General features: G+C 49.0%; 1 protein-coding gene across 8 annotated transcripts in view; it reads right to left on the bottom strand.

The window, feature by feature from the left end:
• NCOA7 (nuclear receptor coactivator 7) overlaps window positions 1-17278 on the bottom strand; it is a 128283-nt gene that overhangs the window by 82780 nt on the left and 28225 nt on the right. For all 8 annotated transcript variants that reach the window (XM_068168639.1, XM_068168642.1, XM_068168640.1 and 5 more), the window contains one exon: window positions 6273-6408. In XM_068168639.1, the coding sequence (XP_068024740.1) occupies window positions 6273-6325 (53 nt within the window). In that variant the 5' untranslated portion in view covers window positions 6326-6408. The remainder of the gene's footprint in view (window positions 1-6272; window positions 6409-17278) is intronic.

Genomic DNA, 17278 nt, shown 5'->3' with positions numbered 1-17278 from the left:
AACTCCTACGAGCTGTAACATCTTATCTGCACAAGGAATCTAAATTGGTCTTTAAAAAAGTTTTACAGAGATTTCAAGAAGTTGTTGTTTCACTTCTTGCCAGCCAAGGATGGGGGGAAAAAAAAAAAGCAAACCCTTTACCAAAAATGATAGCAGGTAAAGGAGCATTTGGTAAGAAGCCAAAATGGATGCTGTAGCTTTATTTTAGCTTCACTTGCCATAGGGAGAGGAAGAGATCCAGGAAAGCTGAAGCAGGCTACCAAGGTCTGTAGAGGAAAGATACGATGACTGGGTGGCTCTGCTCTATAGGAAAAACAAAGTATCATAGAATGGTTTGAGTTGGAAGGGACTTTAAGGATCATCTAGCCCCTGCCATGGGCATGGAAACCTTCCCCTAGCCCGGATTGCTCAAGGCCTCATCCAATGCAGTGTGCCCAGGCAGCCAGGAGGGCCAATGGCATCCTGGCCTCCATCAGGAACAGTGTGGCCAGCAGGAGCAGGGAGGTCATTCTGCCCCTGTGCACTGCACTGGTTAGGCCACACCTTGAGTCCTGTGTCCAGTTCTGGGCTCCTCAGTTTAGGAAGGACATTGAGAGACTTGAAGGTGTCCAGAGAAGGGTAACAAGGCTGGGGAGAGGCCTTGAACACAGCCCTGTGAGGAGAGGCTGAGGGAGCTGGGGTTGCTTAGCCTGGAGAAGAGGAGACTCAAGGGTGACCTTATCACTCTCTACGACTACCTGAAGGGAGGTTGTAGACAGGAGGCTGTTGGTCTCTTCCCCCAGGCAGCCAGTACCAGAACAAGAGGACACAGTCTCAGGCTGCACCAGGGGAGGTTTAGGTTGGATGTTAGGAAGAAGTTCTATACAGAGAGAGTGATTGCCCATTGGAATGGGCTGGCCAAGGAGGTGGTGGAGTCACCATCATTGGAGGTGTTCAGGAGGAGACTTGATGGGGTGCTTGGTGCCATGGGTTAGTTGTTTAGGTGGGTTGGATTGGTTGATGGGTTGGACACAATGATCTTGAAGGTCTCTTCCAACCTGGTTTGGTTTATTCTAAATAAGGTTTATTCAATCTGACCTTGAACACCTCCAGGGAGTGGGCAGCCACAACCTCCAGCTCATTTACAACACTAAACTTGGGGTACAGAGGTGCAGATAGTTATTCCATGTTAATCCTGCTTCCCCTCTAGTAGCTCAGGAGCTGATTTGTCAGCACATCACCCTCAGTATGCTAGCCACATCAAAAACTTTGGGGCTCTCAAACTAACCTTTCCAACAACTGCCAGCATAACCAGTCAGACACTGAGTGCCACCCCTACCAAAAACTGTGCAGCAGAAGCCAAGACTACCTTAGCCTGAGGGGCAAAAGCCACCTTCTGATAGGAAGTCAGAGAATTTTGGATGCTGGCAGAGCAGAGAAGCTGCTGTTCATCTGGCTGTTCATGCCAATCTGCTCCCTTGCTCTGCCAACTGAGAAGAGGCTGGATGTGAGGAGGAAGTTCTTCCCCATGAGAGTGGTGAAGCCCTGGAATGGGTTGTGCAGGGAGGTGGTTGAGGCCTCATCCCTGGAGGTGTTTAAGCCCAGGCTGAACGAAGCTCTGGGCAGCCTGCTCTAGTGTGGGGTGTCCCTGCCCATGGCAGGGGGTTGGAACTAGTTGATCCTTGTGGTCCCTTCCAACCCTGACTGATACTATGAGAACATGGGCTTCTACTAGCAGGAGTTTAAGAGCTGTCATCTCCCATTTTTCTCTTAATGCCTTTGTCCTTGTTAGGTGTTCCAATAACCTCTCCCCTCATAGTAAACAGTTAGAAAGAGACCTGGGGGTAGTGGTTGATAGTAGGCTGAACATGAGCCAGCAGTGTGCCCAGGGGGCCAAGAAGGCTAATGGCATCCTGGCCTGCATCAGGAACAGTGTGGCCAGCAGGAGCAGGGAAGTCATTCTGCCCCTGTACTCTGCACTGTTTAGGCCACACCTGAGTCCTGTGTCCAGTTCTGAGCCCCTCAGTTTAGGAAAGATGTTGAGTTGCTGGAAGGTGTCCAGAGAAGGGCAACAAAGCTGGGGAGGGGTCTGGAGCACAGCCCTGTGAGGAGAGGCTGAGGGAGCTGGGGTTGCTTAGCCTGGAGAAGAGGAGGCTCAGGGGAGACCTTCTTGCTCTCTACAACTCCCTGAAGGGAGGTTGTAGCCAGGAGGGGGGTGGTCTCTTCTCTCAGGCAACCAGCACCAGAACAAGACGACACAGTCCGAAGCTGCGCCAGGGGAGGTTTAGGCTGGATGTAAGGAAGTTCTTCATAGAAAGAGAGATTGCCCATTGGAATGTGCTGCCCAGGGAGGTGGTGGAGTCACCATCACTGGAGATGTTTAGGAAAAGACTGGATGGTGTGCTTGTTGCCATGGTTTAGATGATCAGAAGGTATTGGGTGATAAGTTGGACTCAATGATCTCTGAGGTCTTTTCCAACCTGGTTAATTCTATTCCACTTTTCTGTTAAAATGTGTGTATTTTCACTGACAGAGCCCACAAGGTAGCCATGAAACATTTTACTTCATTAGCACTGAAGACATCTATTTCTCATTTGCAAGAAGGATCCTTCTCAGCCCTGGGTGGAGCAGAGCCCTCCTAACACGGAGCACAATTTCCCCTCCTGCTGGCAAACCTCATTTCCCATTCTCTTTTTGCTAAGCAGCAGAGTCTTCTCCCATCAGCACCAGATCACAGGCAAGAATAACAAGATCCAGGTAAAGGTGTGAGGGGAGAGTCCCTGCCTTGTGTTTACTTTACATAAATGAAGATTTGTAAATACCAGTATTACCTCAGGCTCATAAAACATTAACAGCAGTAAGTGGCAAAGGGGACAAAACCCCCCTCCCAGTAACAGAAGTAGAGGGGTGCACATGTTGGAGAAGCAGCTGAGGCTGCTCTTAGCTTGATAAATAGGAGCACAAGCTGAGTAGGGTGTTTGAAGTAGCACTCAAAAAAGCATTAGAGCCAAAACTTAATAAGCTCCAGTGCTTGATAAACTGCAGGACAGGTGGCCCACAGGCTGGAAGACGTGGAACAACCAAATTTGACAGCAAGATCAAGGCACACACCTGATTACATTATCTCAGTGTCCCAAGATTGGGCACCTAGGCTGGGAAGTTGTTTACACTGAGCCAAGAGCTATTTATTTTCTAAGTTTAGGACTGCCTTTGGACTAAAGGGAACGCAAGCTGCTTATTCTTGTCAGGTATTCAGATGACATTTACCCAGGTCATCATGCAAAGCACTCAAACCATTCACCTGCAAGATGCTGGGATAGCTGCTTGCAAGAGGAAACATGCCAAATGAGGACATGAAAAGTCAGTTCTGCTTCTCTTCCTGACTGCACACAGACAATGTACAATCATAGAATCAACCAGGTTGGAAAAGACCTCAGAGATCATCATGTCCAACCTATTACTTAACACCTCCTGACAACTAAACCATGGCTCCAAGTGCCACATCCAAGCCTTTTTTGAGCACCTCCAGGGACTCCACCACCTCCCTGGGCAGCACAGGAACTCCACCTCCCTCAGTCTCTCCTCACAGGACTTGTGCTCCTCCTCTTGAACACCTCCTCTTGAACTCCACCACCTCCCTGGGCAGCACATTCCAATGGCCAATCTCTCTTTCTATAAAGAACTTCTTCCTCACCTCCAGCCTAAACTTCCCCTGACACAGCCTGAGACTGTGTCCTCTTGTTCTGGTGCTGGTTGCCTGGGAGAAGAGACCAACCTACACCTGGCTATAACCTCCCTTCAGGTAGTTGTAGACAACAATAAGGTCTCCCTATAACTACCTGAAAGGAGATTGTGGAGAGACTGGGGTTGGTCTCTTCCCCCAAGTACATGAAGGAAAGCTGGGCACATCCCCTTCTGACTTGAAGGAACAGAATAGAATAGACCAGACCAGACCAGACCAGGTTGGAAGAGACCTTCAAGATCATCGTGTCCAACCCATCAACCAATCCAACCCACCCAAACAACTAACCCATGGCACCAAGCACCCCATCAAGTCTCCTCCTGAACACCTCCAGGGATGGTGACTCCACCACCTCCCCAGGCAGCCCATTCCAATGGGCAATCACTCTCTCTGTATAGAACTTCTTCCTAACCTCCAGCCTAAACCTCCCCTATGATCATCCCTGCAGAAATCACACATGGGTTTGCTTAGAGTGGAGACTTCATTTAAGGGCCTACAGCCTACATAAAGGAAAAGATGCAAGCCAGGAGGGAGAAAGATGATCTCCCCAGAGTTACATAGCATAAGTGCTAGAACTAAGAATTGATGTCAGGTGGGTTTGACCCCTGCCTTATGTCCTGCAGCCACACAAGGCACAATGCCCCTGTGAATTTTTAAGAGGAGCCCCAGATGAAACAGGAAAGCTGCAAAACAGGTTAAATAAAACACCAAGGACTTTGCTGAAAGCCTCTTGTGGCTTTCCATTCTGTTTAACAGACAGCATTTAGAAAGGACTCAGACATTCTTTTCAGTACTAGAGCATATTACTCAGACATCTGAAAGCCTGAGTCCTCTTTAACAAGAAATTACTTGTTCCTTAGTACAATCTCCTTAGCTACTTCTGCTTTACCCTGAATAGAAGAGAATTAACCAGGTTGGAAAAGACCTTTGAGATCATCAAGTACAACCTATCACTCAACACCATCTAATCAACTGAACCATGGCACCAAGCACCCCATCCAGTCTCTTTCTAAACCCCTCCAGTGATGGTGACTCCCCCCTGCTATAGGTGCCACTGTTTATCTCCCCTTCTCAAAATCCCAAACTGCAGCACTCCCTTCTCTCAACATCCATATAATTGCATTTCTCCAAATGGAAAGTAAGTCACTTGGCAATAAGAGAGATCCTTCACCATAGGATCTTCACCTTCCTCGGGTCTTCAGCCACCACTACCTACCACCTGAACAGCAATAAAGAAGGGCTGCAACAGTTAGATTCCTTGCTGTCTGCAATGCACTGTGGCCAGTCTTCCAGTTTCAACAGTAGTTTAGGACAAAGTAGATGCTTTTCCTCTTCCACTGTTCAGAAAACATTGAGTCAAAGATGGGTTTTATACTGATCTCCCCCCACCTCCTACCCCACAAGAGTCAGTGAGCTTTGCTGCTTCTTGTACATCAGAGATCAGAGATGATGACACACTTGATAAATTAATCAATGCCACTTATTGCCTAAAACTCACCAGCACTGATCAAAATCATCATTTCACCAAGGGATAAAGAAGAATTGACTGAAAAAACACTGCTTGTGTTTGTCAAGATGATACAGCCTAGGCAGCTTTACCCCATCAGCACACAGTATCACCAAGGTTGGAAGAGACCTCGAGGATCATCGAGTCCAACCTGTAACCACAGAGCTCATGACCAGACCATGGCACCAAGTGCCACATGCAATCCACTCCTGAACCCCTCCAGGGGTGGTGACTCCACTACCTCCCTGGGCAGCACATTCCAATGGCTAACAACTCTCTCTCAGGGAAGAACTTTCTCCTCACCTCCAGCCTAAACTTCCCCTGGCACAGCTTGAGACTGTGTCCTCTTGTTCTTGTTACCCTTCCTTAGCTGATCTTCTCCTATGAGATAATGCTATTTAGTCTGTGCTTTATTTGAAATCACATAAACTTTAGGTTTAGAATACAACAGAATTAACCAGGTTGGAAAAGACCTTTGAGGTAGAGTCCAACCTATCACCCAACACCATCTAACCAACTAAACCATGGCACCAAGCACCCCATCCTGTCTCTTCCTAAACACCTCCAGGGATGGTGACTCTACCACCTCCCTGGGCAGCACATTCCAATGGCCAATCTCTCTCTCTCTGTGAAGAACTTCTTCCTAACATCCAGCCTAAGAAGGTCTCTTCCAACCTGGTTTATTCTATTTATTATTATTTATTCTATTTATGCTTTAGATGCACTTGGTTTTATAAACACCCTTCAGAAACAGGATGCTGGAAGCTCAAATGCATTGCAATTTACAACTGAGTACCCAAGAACAGTTTTGTGTTACAGCTAACAATTAGAAGTTTTTTTCTCCACACTACCAAGAAGGAACAAAAACCAAACCCACCAACACCCCAACATTAGGGACAGAAGAAGAAAAGCACTTTCTAGATACACAGTGCAGCAGGGGTTTCATTGTTATCCATACTTCAAAACCCCATAAAGCCCTGTGAAAAAGGCAGAATGAGAAGATCCATATTTTCATCAAGACTGAAGTAAATTGTGTCCCCTTACCGAGCAAAATAGCCTTGCCTTCTTTCCTTCTTCTCTTCCTTGGTCTCCATCATGCACAGCCACAGGTGCAAGGTGAGCAGCCAAGCACGATGCTCTTTTTCCCTCCCCTCAGTATCTCATATCCAGGCAGCGTCCCCTAGACAGAGCATTGGAAAAACAGGAAGTTCATAAATCAATGTGCTGAGAACACCTCCAAAAAGCCAACAGGGTTGTGGAAGTGCAACTGACATGGTGATAAAGCTAAGTAAAACTTTAACCAGCCAATATTTGTCAAGTGATAGCCATTTGTGACACGAAGAGACCAAAGCCCACGAGTGCACTCGGGCCCATTTCTCCAGCAGGGATACTGCAAGCACATTACAAAACCCTGGAAGGATTGAGTAGAAGTAAGAGTGGAAGAGTAGAAGTAAGAGTAGAAGTAAGAGTAGAAATAAAATTAACCAGGCTGGAAAAGGCCTTCAAGATCATCAAGTCCAACCTATCACCCAACACTATCTAATCAACTAAACCATGGCACCAAGCACCCCATCCAGTCTCCTCTTAAACACCTCCAGTGATGGGGACTCCACCACCTCCCTGGGCAGCACATTCCAATGGGCAATCACTCTCTGTGTGAAGAATTTCTTACTAACATCCAGTCTAAACCTCCCCTGGCACAGCTTGAGACTGTGTCCTCTTGTTCTGGTGCTGCTTGCCTGGGAAAAGAGACCACTCCCCACCTGGCTACCACCTCCCTTCAGGGAGTTATAGAGAGCAAGAAGGTCACCCCTGAGCCTCCTCTTCTCCAGGCTAAACAACCCCAGCTCCCTCAGCCTCTCTTCATAGGGCTGTGCTCCAAACCCCTGTTAAAGTTTATACCAAACATCTTCCTGGCTGGAGGTTGGAAAGAACCTCTGGAGTCTAAGACCTCTGCTAAAGCAGGTTCTCCTAGATCAGGCTGCATTGTAATACATCCAAGCAGGTTTTGAGTCTCTAGAGGAGACTCCACAACCTGTCTGGGCAGCCTAATCCAGGGCTCCATCACCCGCAAAGTGAAGAAGCTTTTCCTTATGTTCAAGGGGAGCCTCTTGTGTTCTCTTTCATGCCTGTTGCCCCTTGTCCTGTCACTGGGCACCACTGAAAGAAGCCCAGCCCCATCTTCCTGCCCCCAAGCATTTAGCTATTGATCAGCATTGATCAGATTCCCTCTCAGTTTGCTCTTCTCTAGGATAAACAGCCCCAGGTGTCTCAGCGTCAGAGCTGATTGGTAACTACTGCAACTAATGATATGCCACACTAATTGGTGTCCAACATTCCTACCAAGATGTTTTATCACCTTTCCCTCTCCAGCACACCTTCAACCTACCCTGACAGCTTATGCACATAGGATCACAGAATTGTTAGGGTTGGAAGGGATCATTTAGTCCCAACCCCCTGCCATGGGCAGGGACACCTCACACTACAGCAGGTTGCTCACAGCCACATCCAGCCTGGCTGCAAACACCTCCAGGCAGGAGGCTTCCACCACCTCCCTGGGCAACCTGTGCCAGGCTCTCACCACCCTCATGGGGAACAACTTCTTCCTAACATGCACAAAGCAAGCTAACACAGCCTCCAGACTGAACTCCAAACCAGCTAAGCATTGTAGTTTGATGGGCTGCATAACAAAACCAACCAACCAAACTAATGGAAGCCACATACATTATGATTTGCAGCAAAACAAGAATCCCTCCTGGACCTAATCAGTCCTCATTATTTTCGCCCTGCATTAAAAGATCACAAGCTACAAATTGCCAGATGTCTACAAAAGAGATAATGTGGCCAAAGAGACTGATCTACTTGAAAAGCCCAAGAGCATATGATGGTAGATTCTGTGAGAGATACTTGCCATCATTTTCACTCTGTGTTTATGGAGCACCAGCCCACTGCAGTTAAAGGCCATGGCTTCAAAAGGCACTTTTCCTTGCACATTAATTCTGAATACAGCCAGTGCATCAAAAAGGCTCTCATCTCCCTGGTCTTTATGAGACAGGGAAAGTCTTACAGCCAGCCACAGTTACTCTCTAATGGCAAAGGTGCCCATGACACCTCTGGCTTTACAAAGAGAGCACAGTTTCAGCTGGGCAGGTTAATGCATCACAGTATCACAGTATAACTAAGGTTGGAAAGGACCTCGAGGATCATCGAGTCCAACCTATCAACACAGACCCCATGACTAAACCATGGCACCAAGTGCCACGTCCAATCCCCTCTTGAACACCTCCAGGGACGGTGACTCCACCACCTCCCTGGGCAGCACATTCCAATGACGAATGACTCGCTCGGTGAAGAACTTTCTCCTCACCTCGAGTCTAAACCTCCCCTGGCGCAGCTTGAGACTGTGTCCCCTTGTTCTGGTGCTGCTTGCCTGGGAGAAGAGACCAACCCCTTCCCGGCCACAACCACCCCTCAGGTAGTTGTAGAGGGCAATGAGGTCACCCCTGAGCCTCCTCTTCTCCAGGCTAAACAATCCCAGCTCCCTCAGCCTCTCCTCATAGGGCTTGTGTTCAAGGCCTCTCCCCAGCCTTGTTGCCCTTGATGCCCTTCAGTCTGCATGTCACAGACTGCAGCCAGGCACAGAAACCTGTAGGACAGCATCACAGGAGCAGCATCAAAACCAACTGTCCTGCTCAGATGTCCCGTCTCCAGGAGAGGGCCACATGCTTCCTGAGAATGGCAATGTGTCCTTATCTCCTCTGTTTTGGGGCAGGTCCTCAGAGCTCCAGAGGATCTACAGCAGTGGCTTTGTTAGCACTGTGTTTAGGGTTGCAACGGGTCTTCCAAAGCACACAGCTACCACCTCTGCAGCAAAATACCAAGAGATCAAAGAAAGAGGAACTGCCCTTTCCCCCCTGCCTGCTCTGCCTCCACCACACTGTGGTGTGTGCAAGGGCACTGACAGGCCAGAGGTGAGTCTCGTGTTGACAGCAAAACCATCAAACAGAGCAAGGAGCACCGAGATAATGTTAAACCCACGAGGGTCACCAAGACCCACGGGAGTGAGAGGGCAATGAGAGCCCCTTTCTCTGATCATGATCCTCCCCCTCTACTCAGCCCTGGTGAGACCCCACCTGGAGTACTGCCTCCAGTTCTGGAGCCCCTATTACAAGAGGGATCTGGAGGTGCTGGAAGGTGTCCAGAGAAGGGCCACAAGGATGAGCAGAGGGCTGGAGCTGCTCTGCTGTGAGGACAGACTGAAGGAGTTGGGGCTGTTCAGTCTGCAGAAGAGAAGGCTCCGAGGTGACCTCATTGTGGCCTTCCAGTATCTGAAGGGGGCTACAGGAAGGCTGGGGAGGGACTGCTCAAGATCTCAGGGAGTGACAGGACTAGGGGGAATGGAATGAAGCTGGAGGTGGGGAGATTGAGGCTGGAGGTGAGGAGGAGGTTCTTCCCCATGATAGTGGTGAAGCCCTGGAATGGGTTGTGCAGGGAGGTGGTCGAGGCCCCGTCCCTGGAGGTGTTTAAGCCCAGGCTGGATGAGGCTCTGGGCAGCCTGATCTAGTGTGGGGTGTCCCTGCCCATGGCAGGGGGGTTGGAACTAGATGATCCTTGTGGTCCCTTCCAACCCTGAATGATACTATGATACTATCTGGGATGAAGTGAAAGGAAGTGAAAGCTGTCCCCAGGGCCTCACCCCATGCAAGAGTCACCACAACAATCCTTCCATTCACTCACTTCCTCTCTCATTACGTACTGAGCCCACCCAGGGGAATACCAGGGAGCCAGGAGAAGAAAACACTGCCTGTCCACAGCCCTGCCTCACCCAGTGCTGCAGCAGCCAACCTCTGCTTCAGCCACGAGGGGCATGAAGAGAGAGGTGAGGCTTGGCTCTAGACCTAACCAAACCAGTGTGGCACTGCTCTGCTGGCCAAACAGAATCACACAGAATCACCAAGGTTGGAAGAGACCTCAAAGATCATCAAGTCCAACCTGTCACCACAGACCTCATGACTAGACCATGGCACCGACTGCCACATCCAATCCCCTGCTGAACACCTCCAGATGTTTGTTTTCATTAATGCTAAACAAAGCTGCTGTCAATGGCAATGTGGGGATGGAACCCACTCTTCCCACAGCAACCAAGGGCAGGTCCAAGTCCTCTCACACAGGGAGGGGGAATAAATGCACAACTTTAAACCAGAAAATGATCAAAACCCATTAAAATCTTTTATTCAGAAGACAGGCACAGAGAAAATTGGAATGTTACCCACAGACCAGACAAAGGCATTTCAAGTGATGGTTTTCTTTCTCTTGCTAATAAATATACCCAGGGATCTCATATCCCTGGTCTTGACTTAAAGTAGATAATGGTAGTTAGAGGGTGGTTGGACTCAATGATCTTAAAGGTCTTTTCTAACTGAAACAATTCTGTGATGCCATTGAATTAATGAAGAGCCTCTGAATAGAGTCATTTAACATCAGGCCACGCTCTGTTGACTTCAGACTTACTTAGTTCACTTCAAAGGACACAAAGGTGGTGCTCTAAGAAGGCATAATTATGGCTGAAAAATGATACTTTTGAAAATGACAGTCCTAGGAACAGCAAACTGATGAGGAGAGCTGACTCCCCAGGCTCAGAGTTCATTTTGTGTGGCTGGAAATTTAGAATCATACAATCAGTAAGGTTGGAAAAGACCTCAGAGATCATCAAGTCCAACCTGTTACCCAACACCTCATGACTACTAAACCATGGCTTCAAGTGCCATGTCCAATCCCTTTTTGAACACTTCCAGGGATGGTGAGTCCACCACCTCCCTGGGCACCTCCCTGCATTTCCAATGGCAAATCACTCTTGCTGTGAGGGATCAGGTTGCCCAGAAGCCTGCTGAGCCCCACTTTAAATGGTTGCTTTCAGGGTGGAATTCCATGTACCTTCCTACCTAGAAGTCCCACATGCCAGGTACAATTTTCATGTTTGGGAGAAGACCACCAGTGGTCTCCCAGGGTGCATCAAAAAGTGTGTGGGAGGTTCTCCTCCCTCTCTACTCTGCCCTTATGAGACCACATCTGGAGTATTGTGTCTAGTTCTGGACTCCCCAGTCCACAAGGGACTGCTGGAGAGAGTCCAGTGGAGGACCATGAGGATCCTGAGGGGACTGCTGCATCCCAGGTTAAGAGATCTGGGGCTCTTTAACCTGGAGAAAAGCAGCCTTAGTGGGCATTTCATCAATGCTGATCAATATTTAAAGGGCAGGTGTGAGGAGGGAGGATGAAGCCAGACTCTTCTCAGTGGTGTCCAGTGACATGCAAAGGGGCAAGGGACACAAACTGGAACCCAAAAGATGACCTTTGGAGGTCTCTTCCAACCCAACCATTCTGTGATTCTTTGGTACCACTGAAGGGGACACCAACATCCCTCTGCTGATAACCACAGCCTTGGTCACCTTGAATGGTGGTTAAAGGCCTTGAGGTGACCAGTGGCCAGGGTTGAAGCTATCTTTCACTCAGTGCTCAGCACTTTGCAGAATGGTTGTGTGACATCCCCCCACATCTGTCACAAACATTGCTGCTGAGCTGTGAGAGATTGTGGAAGGTGAAGCCAGGCAAGATAACCAGAGTGAAGAAAGCAGCAGCAGCAATGTTGAGGTGGTAGCAGCAATAGAAATGGAGAGGAGGTAGGAGCAATTCAGGCATCTAGGAGAAAAACACTATCACAAATACAAACGTTCACACACCCAAGTATGAAAAACCCAAACCAAACAGCAAAAAAAAACTCCCACCAAAACAACAAACATTGTCATCTACTAGCTGGCTTTAAGGCAAAGGTAAGTAATGAGATAAATGAAGCCTAAAAGCTATGAGGATCACAGGATCACAGAATCACCAAGGTTGGAAGAGACCTCAAAGATCATCAAGTCCAACCTGGCACCCAACACCTCATGACTAAGCCATGGCACCAAGTGCCACATCCAATCCCCTCTTGAACACCTCCAGGGATGGGGACTCCACCACCTCCCTGGGCAGCACATTCCAATGACTAATGACTCTCTCTGGGAAGAACTCTCTCCTCACCTCCAGCCTAAACTTCCCCTGGCACAGCTTGAGACTGTGGCCTCTTGTTCTCGTGCTGGTTGCTAGAGAGAAGAGACCAACCCCTTCCTGGCTACAACCACCTTCAGGTAGTTGGAGAGAGCAGTGAGGTCTCCCCTGAGCCTCCTCCTCTCCAAGCTAAGCAACCCCAGCTCCCTCAGCCTCTCCTCACAGGGCTGTGCTCCAGACCCCTCCCCAGCTTTGTTGCCCTTCTCTGGACACCTTCAAGTCTCTCAATGTCCTTCTTAAACTGAGGAGCCCAGAACTGGACACAGGACTCAAGGTGTGGCCTAACCAGTGCTGAGCACAGGGCACAATGACTTCCCTGCTCCTGCTGGCCACACTGTTCCTAATGCAGGCCAGGATGCCATTGGTCTTCTTGGCCACCTGGGCACACTGCTGGCTCATATTTAGGCAGCTGTCAATCAGCACCCCCTGGTCCCTTTCTGCCTGGCTGCTCTCAGCCACTCTGACCCCAGCCTGTAGCTCTGCCTGGGGTTGTTGTGGCCAAAGTGCAGCACCTGGCACTTGGACTTGTTGAATGCCATCCTGTTGGACTCTGCCCATCTGTCCAGCTGATTGAGGTCCCTCTGCAGAGCCCGTCTGCCCTCTAACTGACCAACATCACAGCACAAGCTGCAGTAATTGCTACGGGGGGGGGGGGGGGGGAAATGTTATGTCTAAAAGTTTTTTGCACAAAAGCCACACTTACTTTAGAGGTTGACACTGGCATTTTAAAGTTACAGCCACAAAAAAACCCCAAGCAACCCTTTCCACATTCCCCCCACACACACACCCCTGTCCTGTGACATCTCCCAAGAAAGAAACCCCAGGTATTCTTTATTAAGCTGCTTAAAGTGCTATTAAGGATGTGATTAAACTGAAGCTTGGCTTCCTGGCAGCTCCTTTCTGGTAGTGAAGACAACTGAATCAGGCAGGCAGACTTAAAAATGTACATACTTGAGGGATATTTATATGCCAGGAGGCAGACATCTTACTCATAGATCATCACTGCTCACTCAGCTGATGACAAAGCTGGTTTTACACAAATTTATTCTCAGTTTAACCCTTTCTACACTCAAACCAGACATAACTAGTGAAAATAGAAAAGGGTAGATTGAGATTGGATGCTAGGAAGAAGTTCTTCCCCATGAGGGTGGTGAGAGCCTGGCATAGGTTGCCCAGGGAGGTGGTGGAAGCCTCCTGCCTGGAGGTGTTTGCAGCCAGGCTGGATGTGGCTGTGAGCAACCTGCTGTAGTGTGAGGTGTCCCTGCCCATGGCAGGGGGGTTGGAACTGGCTGAGCCTTGAGGTCTCTTCTAACCCTGACAAATCTATGATAAACTCAAATTAAACATTTACAGCAATGAGAACTCTTTTAATAGGTAATTTCAGGACAAAGGATATTCCTGAAGGACAAATTAGACATTTAAGTAAAGAACCTTGATAGATTGACGCTTGAGGAGGGTAGATTTAGACTGGAGGCTAGGAATAAATTTCTTCCAGTGAGGGTGGTGAGACACTGGAACAGGTTGCCCAGGGAGGCTGTGGATGCCTCCTCCCTGGAGATGCTCAAGACCAGGTTGTATGAGGGCTTGAGCAACCTGGGCTGGTGGGAGGTGTCCCTGCCCATGGCACCAGGGTTGGAACTGGATGACCTTTAAGGTCCCTTCCAACCCAAACCATTCTGTAAGTCTATGAATAAAATTGCCACTCTCCAAATGTAACCAAATGCATTAAGAGAAGAACACAAGACACAACATTTTATGCTGTCATTTTAGCTCTTGGTCTGGATTGTGTTCATTTTTATCAGCATCTTTTGGGACACTTGCTTTGTTCAGGCCTCGCTGCCAGAGTTTTGGGGATCCTACTGGGTGTCTGTAATGAGGGTGGGAATGCTCCAGCAAGGCCACAGTTTAACATCTAAAGAAATCAAATCACAGCAACAGACTGAAGCTCCTGACTCTGGGTCCCCACACCACTCTACAACTGCCACTAACCTCCAAACACCTCCAGAGAAGTTGCTCCTGCTGCTTGCTCTGCCACCTGGCACTGCATGACAGCAGCCTCCTGTCATGGGACATTCCAAGCAGCAGAAAAGGAAGATGTTCTAAGTGTGAGGATAAACAAAGGCAAAGAGATCCCTGGGTTTGAGGGAAACATTAAATACAAATCTATGTCACAGAATGGTAGGGGTTGGAAGGGACCTACGAAGATCATTGAGTCCAATCCCCCTTGCCACAGCAGGATGACCTAAAGCAGATCACACAGAACAGGACCATGTGGACCTTGAAAGACTCCAGAGATGGAGACTCCACTGCCTCTCTGGGCAGCCTGTTCCAGTGCTCTGCCCCCCTCAAAGTAAAGAAGGTCCTCCTCATGTTTAGATTGAGCTTCCTGAATTCCAGTTTATGCCCATTACCTCTTGCCCTGTCACTGGGGACCACTGAGAAGAGTCTGGCCCCTTCTTCTTAACACCCACCCCTTAGATAAATAGTATTCCTACGTGGATCGATATTAAGACCTCTAAAGACTTTCACAGTATCACAGTATCACCAAGGTTGGAAGAGACCTCAAAGATCATCGAGTCCAACCTGTCACCACAGACCTCATGACTAGACCATGGCACCAAGTGCCACATCCAATCCCCTCTTGAACACCTCCAGGGATGGGGACTCCACCACCTCCCTGGGCAGCACATTCCAATGGCTAACAACTCTCTCTGGGAAGAACTTTCTCCTCACCTCCAGCCTAAACTTCCCCTGGCACAGCTTGAGACTGTGTCTTCTTGTTCTCGTGCTGGTTGCTAGAGAGAAGAGACCAACCCCCACCGGGCTACAACGTCCCTTCAGGTAGTTGTAGAGAGCAATGAGGTCACCCCTGAGACTCCTCTTTTCCAGGCTAAACAATCCCAGCTCCCTCAGCCTCTCCTCATAGTGCTCTGCTCAAGGCCCCTTCCCAGCCTCATTGCCCTTCTCTGGACACGTTCAAGTGTCTCGATGTCCTTCTTAAACTGAGGAGCCCAGAACTGGACACAGGACTCAAAGTGTGGCCTAACCAATACAGAGTACAGGGGCACAATGACTTCCCTGCTCCTGCTGACCACACTGTTCCTAATGCAGGCCAGGATGCCATTGGTCTTCTTGGCCACCTGGGCACACTGCTGGCTCATATTCAGGCGGCTGTCAATCAGTACCCCCAGGTCCCTCTCTGTTTGGGAGCTCTCAGCCACTCTGACCCCAGCCTGTAGCTCTGCCCGGGGTTGCTGTGGCCAAAGCGCAGCACCTGGCACAACTTTGATAAATTTCTCTTTTTTCTTAGGTTATTTTTTTCCCCCATGAGACAACAAAAGGACTGGCCTGCTGCTCTCAGGGGTAAGCACCCAGAAATCCTGTTTCCTGGCTGTAAAGCATCAATAACCAATCCTCCGACTGCGAGCAGCACTTTCCGGCAGCAGGCACGTGAGCAGCAGCACACCACCAGCAGCAGCAAATACAGAAGCCAGTGAAGTATCTGATGATTTTTAGAGCATACAATGGACTTGATAGCTTGTCTCTGGCCATCTGTGCCCACTGCAAGGCCTGGAAAGATACACAGAGAGGGGAAGGGGAAAAAAACCTCCAACCACGTTCAAGATGATGCTGTTCTCTAGATGTAGCTTCAAGAGCCTGTAGAGTCAATATCTCTCAGCCTTTCAGGAGGCTGGCAAATGCTTTAATACTGTGCTTTGAAAATGAGGAACTGAGCCACATGAAGTACCTCCACATGCTCACATGAGAGCTGAAGAGCAGGCATCCTCCCACTAGCTTTAATCCAAGCAGTATCAATAACCAGCAGCAATGACAACAAGGAAAGAGACCACTTTGACAAGGAGGCAGTTACTGCTCTGTAAAATTCAAGTGTGCAAGCTTTGGAGATCAATAGCATAGGCTCACCCTCACCTGGCTCTGCACTCAAACTCAGATCCAGAAGAGGAAACAAAAAGCCTGACTCCTGTGAGGCTTAAATCAGCTCCATCAGGAAGTATGAAAGAAAGCAATGAGTGACTTGAGGGAAACCAAGCCAAGGGCAGTGTCCTGCACCTTAAACAGGGGCCTCAGGAGGCCAGCAAAGCCAGGAGAGATCATACCTTGAAAAACAAGCAGGGGAGGTGAGAGGCCTAAGCACAAATTTTCCAGTTAGGCAGAGAGCAGATTAAAGCAAGAGACTCCCAGAGAGCCAGGCAAGTGGACATGGTCATGCCAACAATGGAACATGGAGGCTCCACTGTGATAAGGGAACAGAACGCTGCCCAGACACATCTCAGCTGCACGAGTCCACGTAACATGAGGCTCTGATTTCTGCTTCTCTGCTCCTCAGACTGCAGACACCACACACATCTGCTCACACCCTTGCACATTTCCTTCCATCTGCTGTAATATGAACATTCAAATGTTGCCACCAGTCATCTGGTACATGAAGCATTACTAATGACTCTGCTTAGGGCTGCAGCTCTGCCTTCTTATGAACAGCAAGCCTGCTGGGTACATAGAATCACAGAATTGTCAGGGTTGGAAGGGACCCCAAGGATCATCCAGTTCCAACCCACCTGCCATGGGCAGGGACACCTCACACTACAGCAGGTTGCTCACAGCCACATCCAGCCTGGCTGCAAACACCTCCAGTCACGAGGCTTCCACCACCTCCCTGGGCAACCTGTGCCAGACTCTCACCACCCTCATGGGGAACAACTTCTTCCTCACATCCAATCTCAATCTCCCCATTTCTAGTTTTGCTCCATTCCCCCCCAGTCCTATCACTCCCTGACATCCTAAAAAGTCCCTCCCCAGCTTTCTTGTAGTCCCCTTCAGATACTGGAAGGCCACAGTAAGGTCTCCTCAGAGCCTTCTCTTCTCCAGACTGAACAGCTGCAATTCCTTCAGTCTGTCCTCACAGGAGAGGAGCTTCAGCCCTCTGCTCA

The sequence above is a fragment of the Melanerpes formicivorus genome, unplaced genomic scaffold (assembly GCF_026170545.1).
Source record: "Melanerpes formicivorus ecotype bairdi unplaced genomic scaffold, bMelFor1.0.p_v2 SCAF_146, whole genome shotgun sequence".
Taxonomy (NCBI): Eukaryota; Metazoa; Chordata; class Aves; order Piciformes; family Picidae; genus Melanerpes; species Melanerpes formicivorus.
Note: the sequence above shows the minus strand (reverse complement) of the source record. Positions and strands in the feature narration are given on the sequence as shown.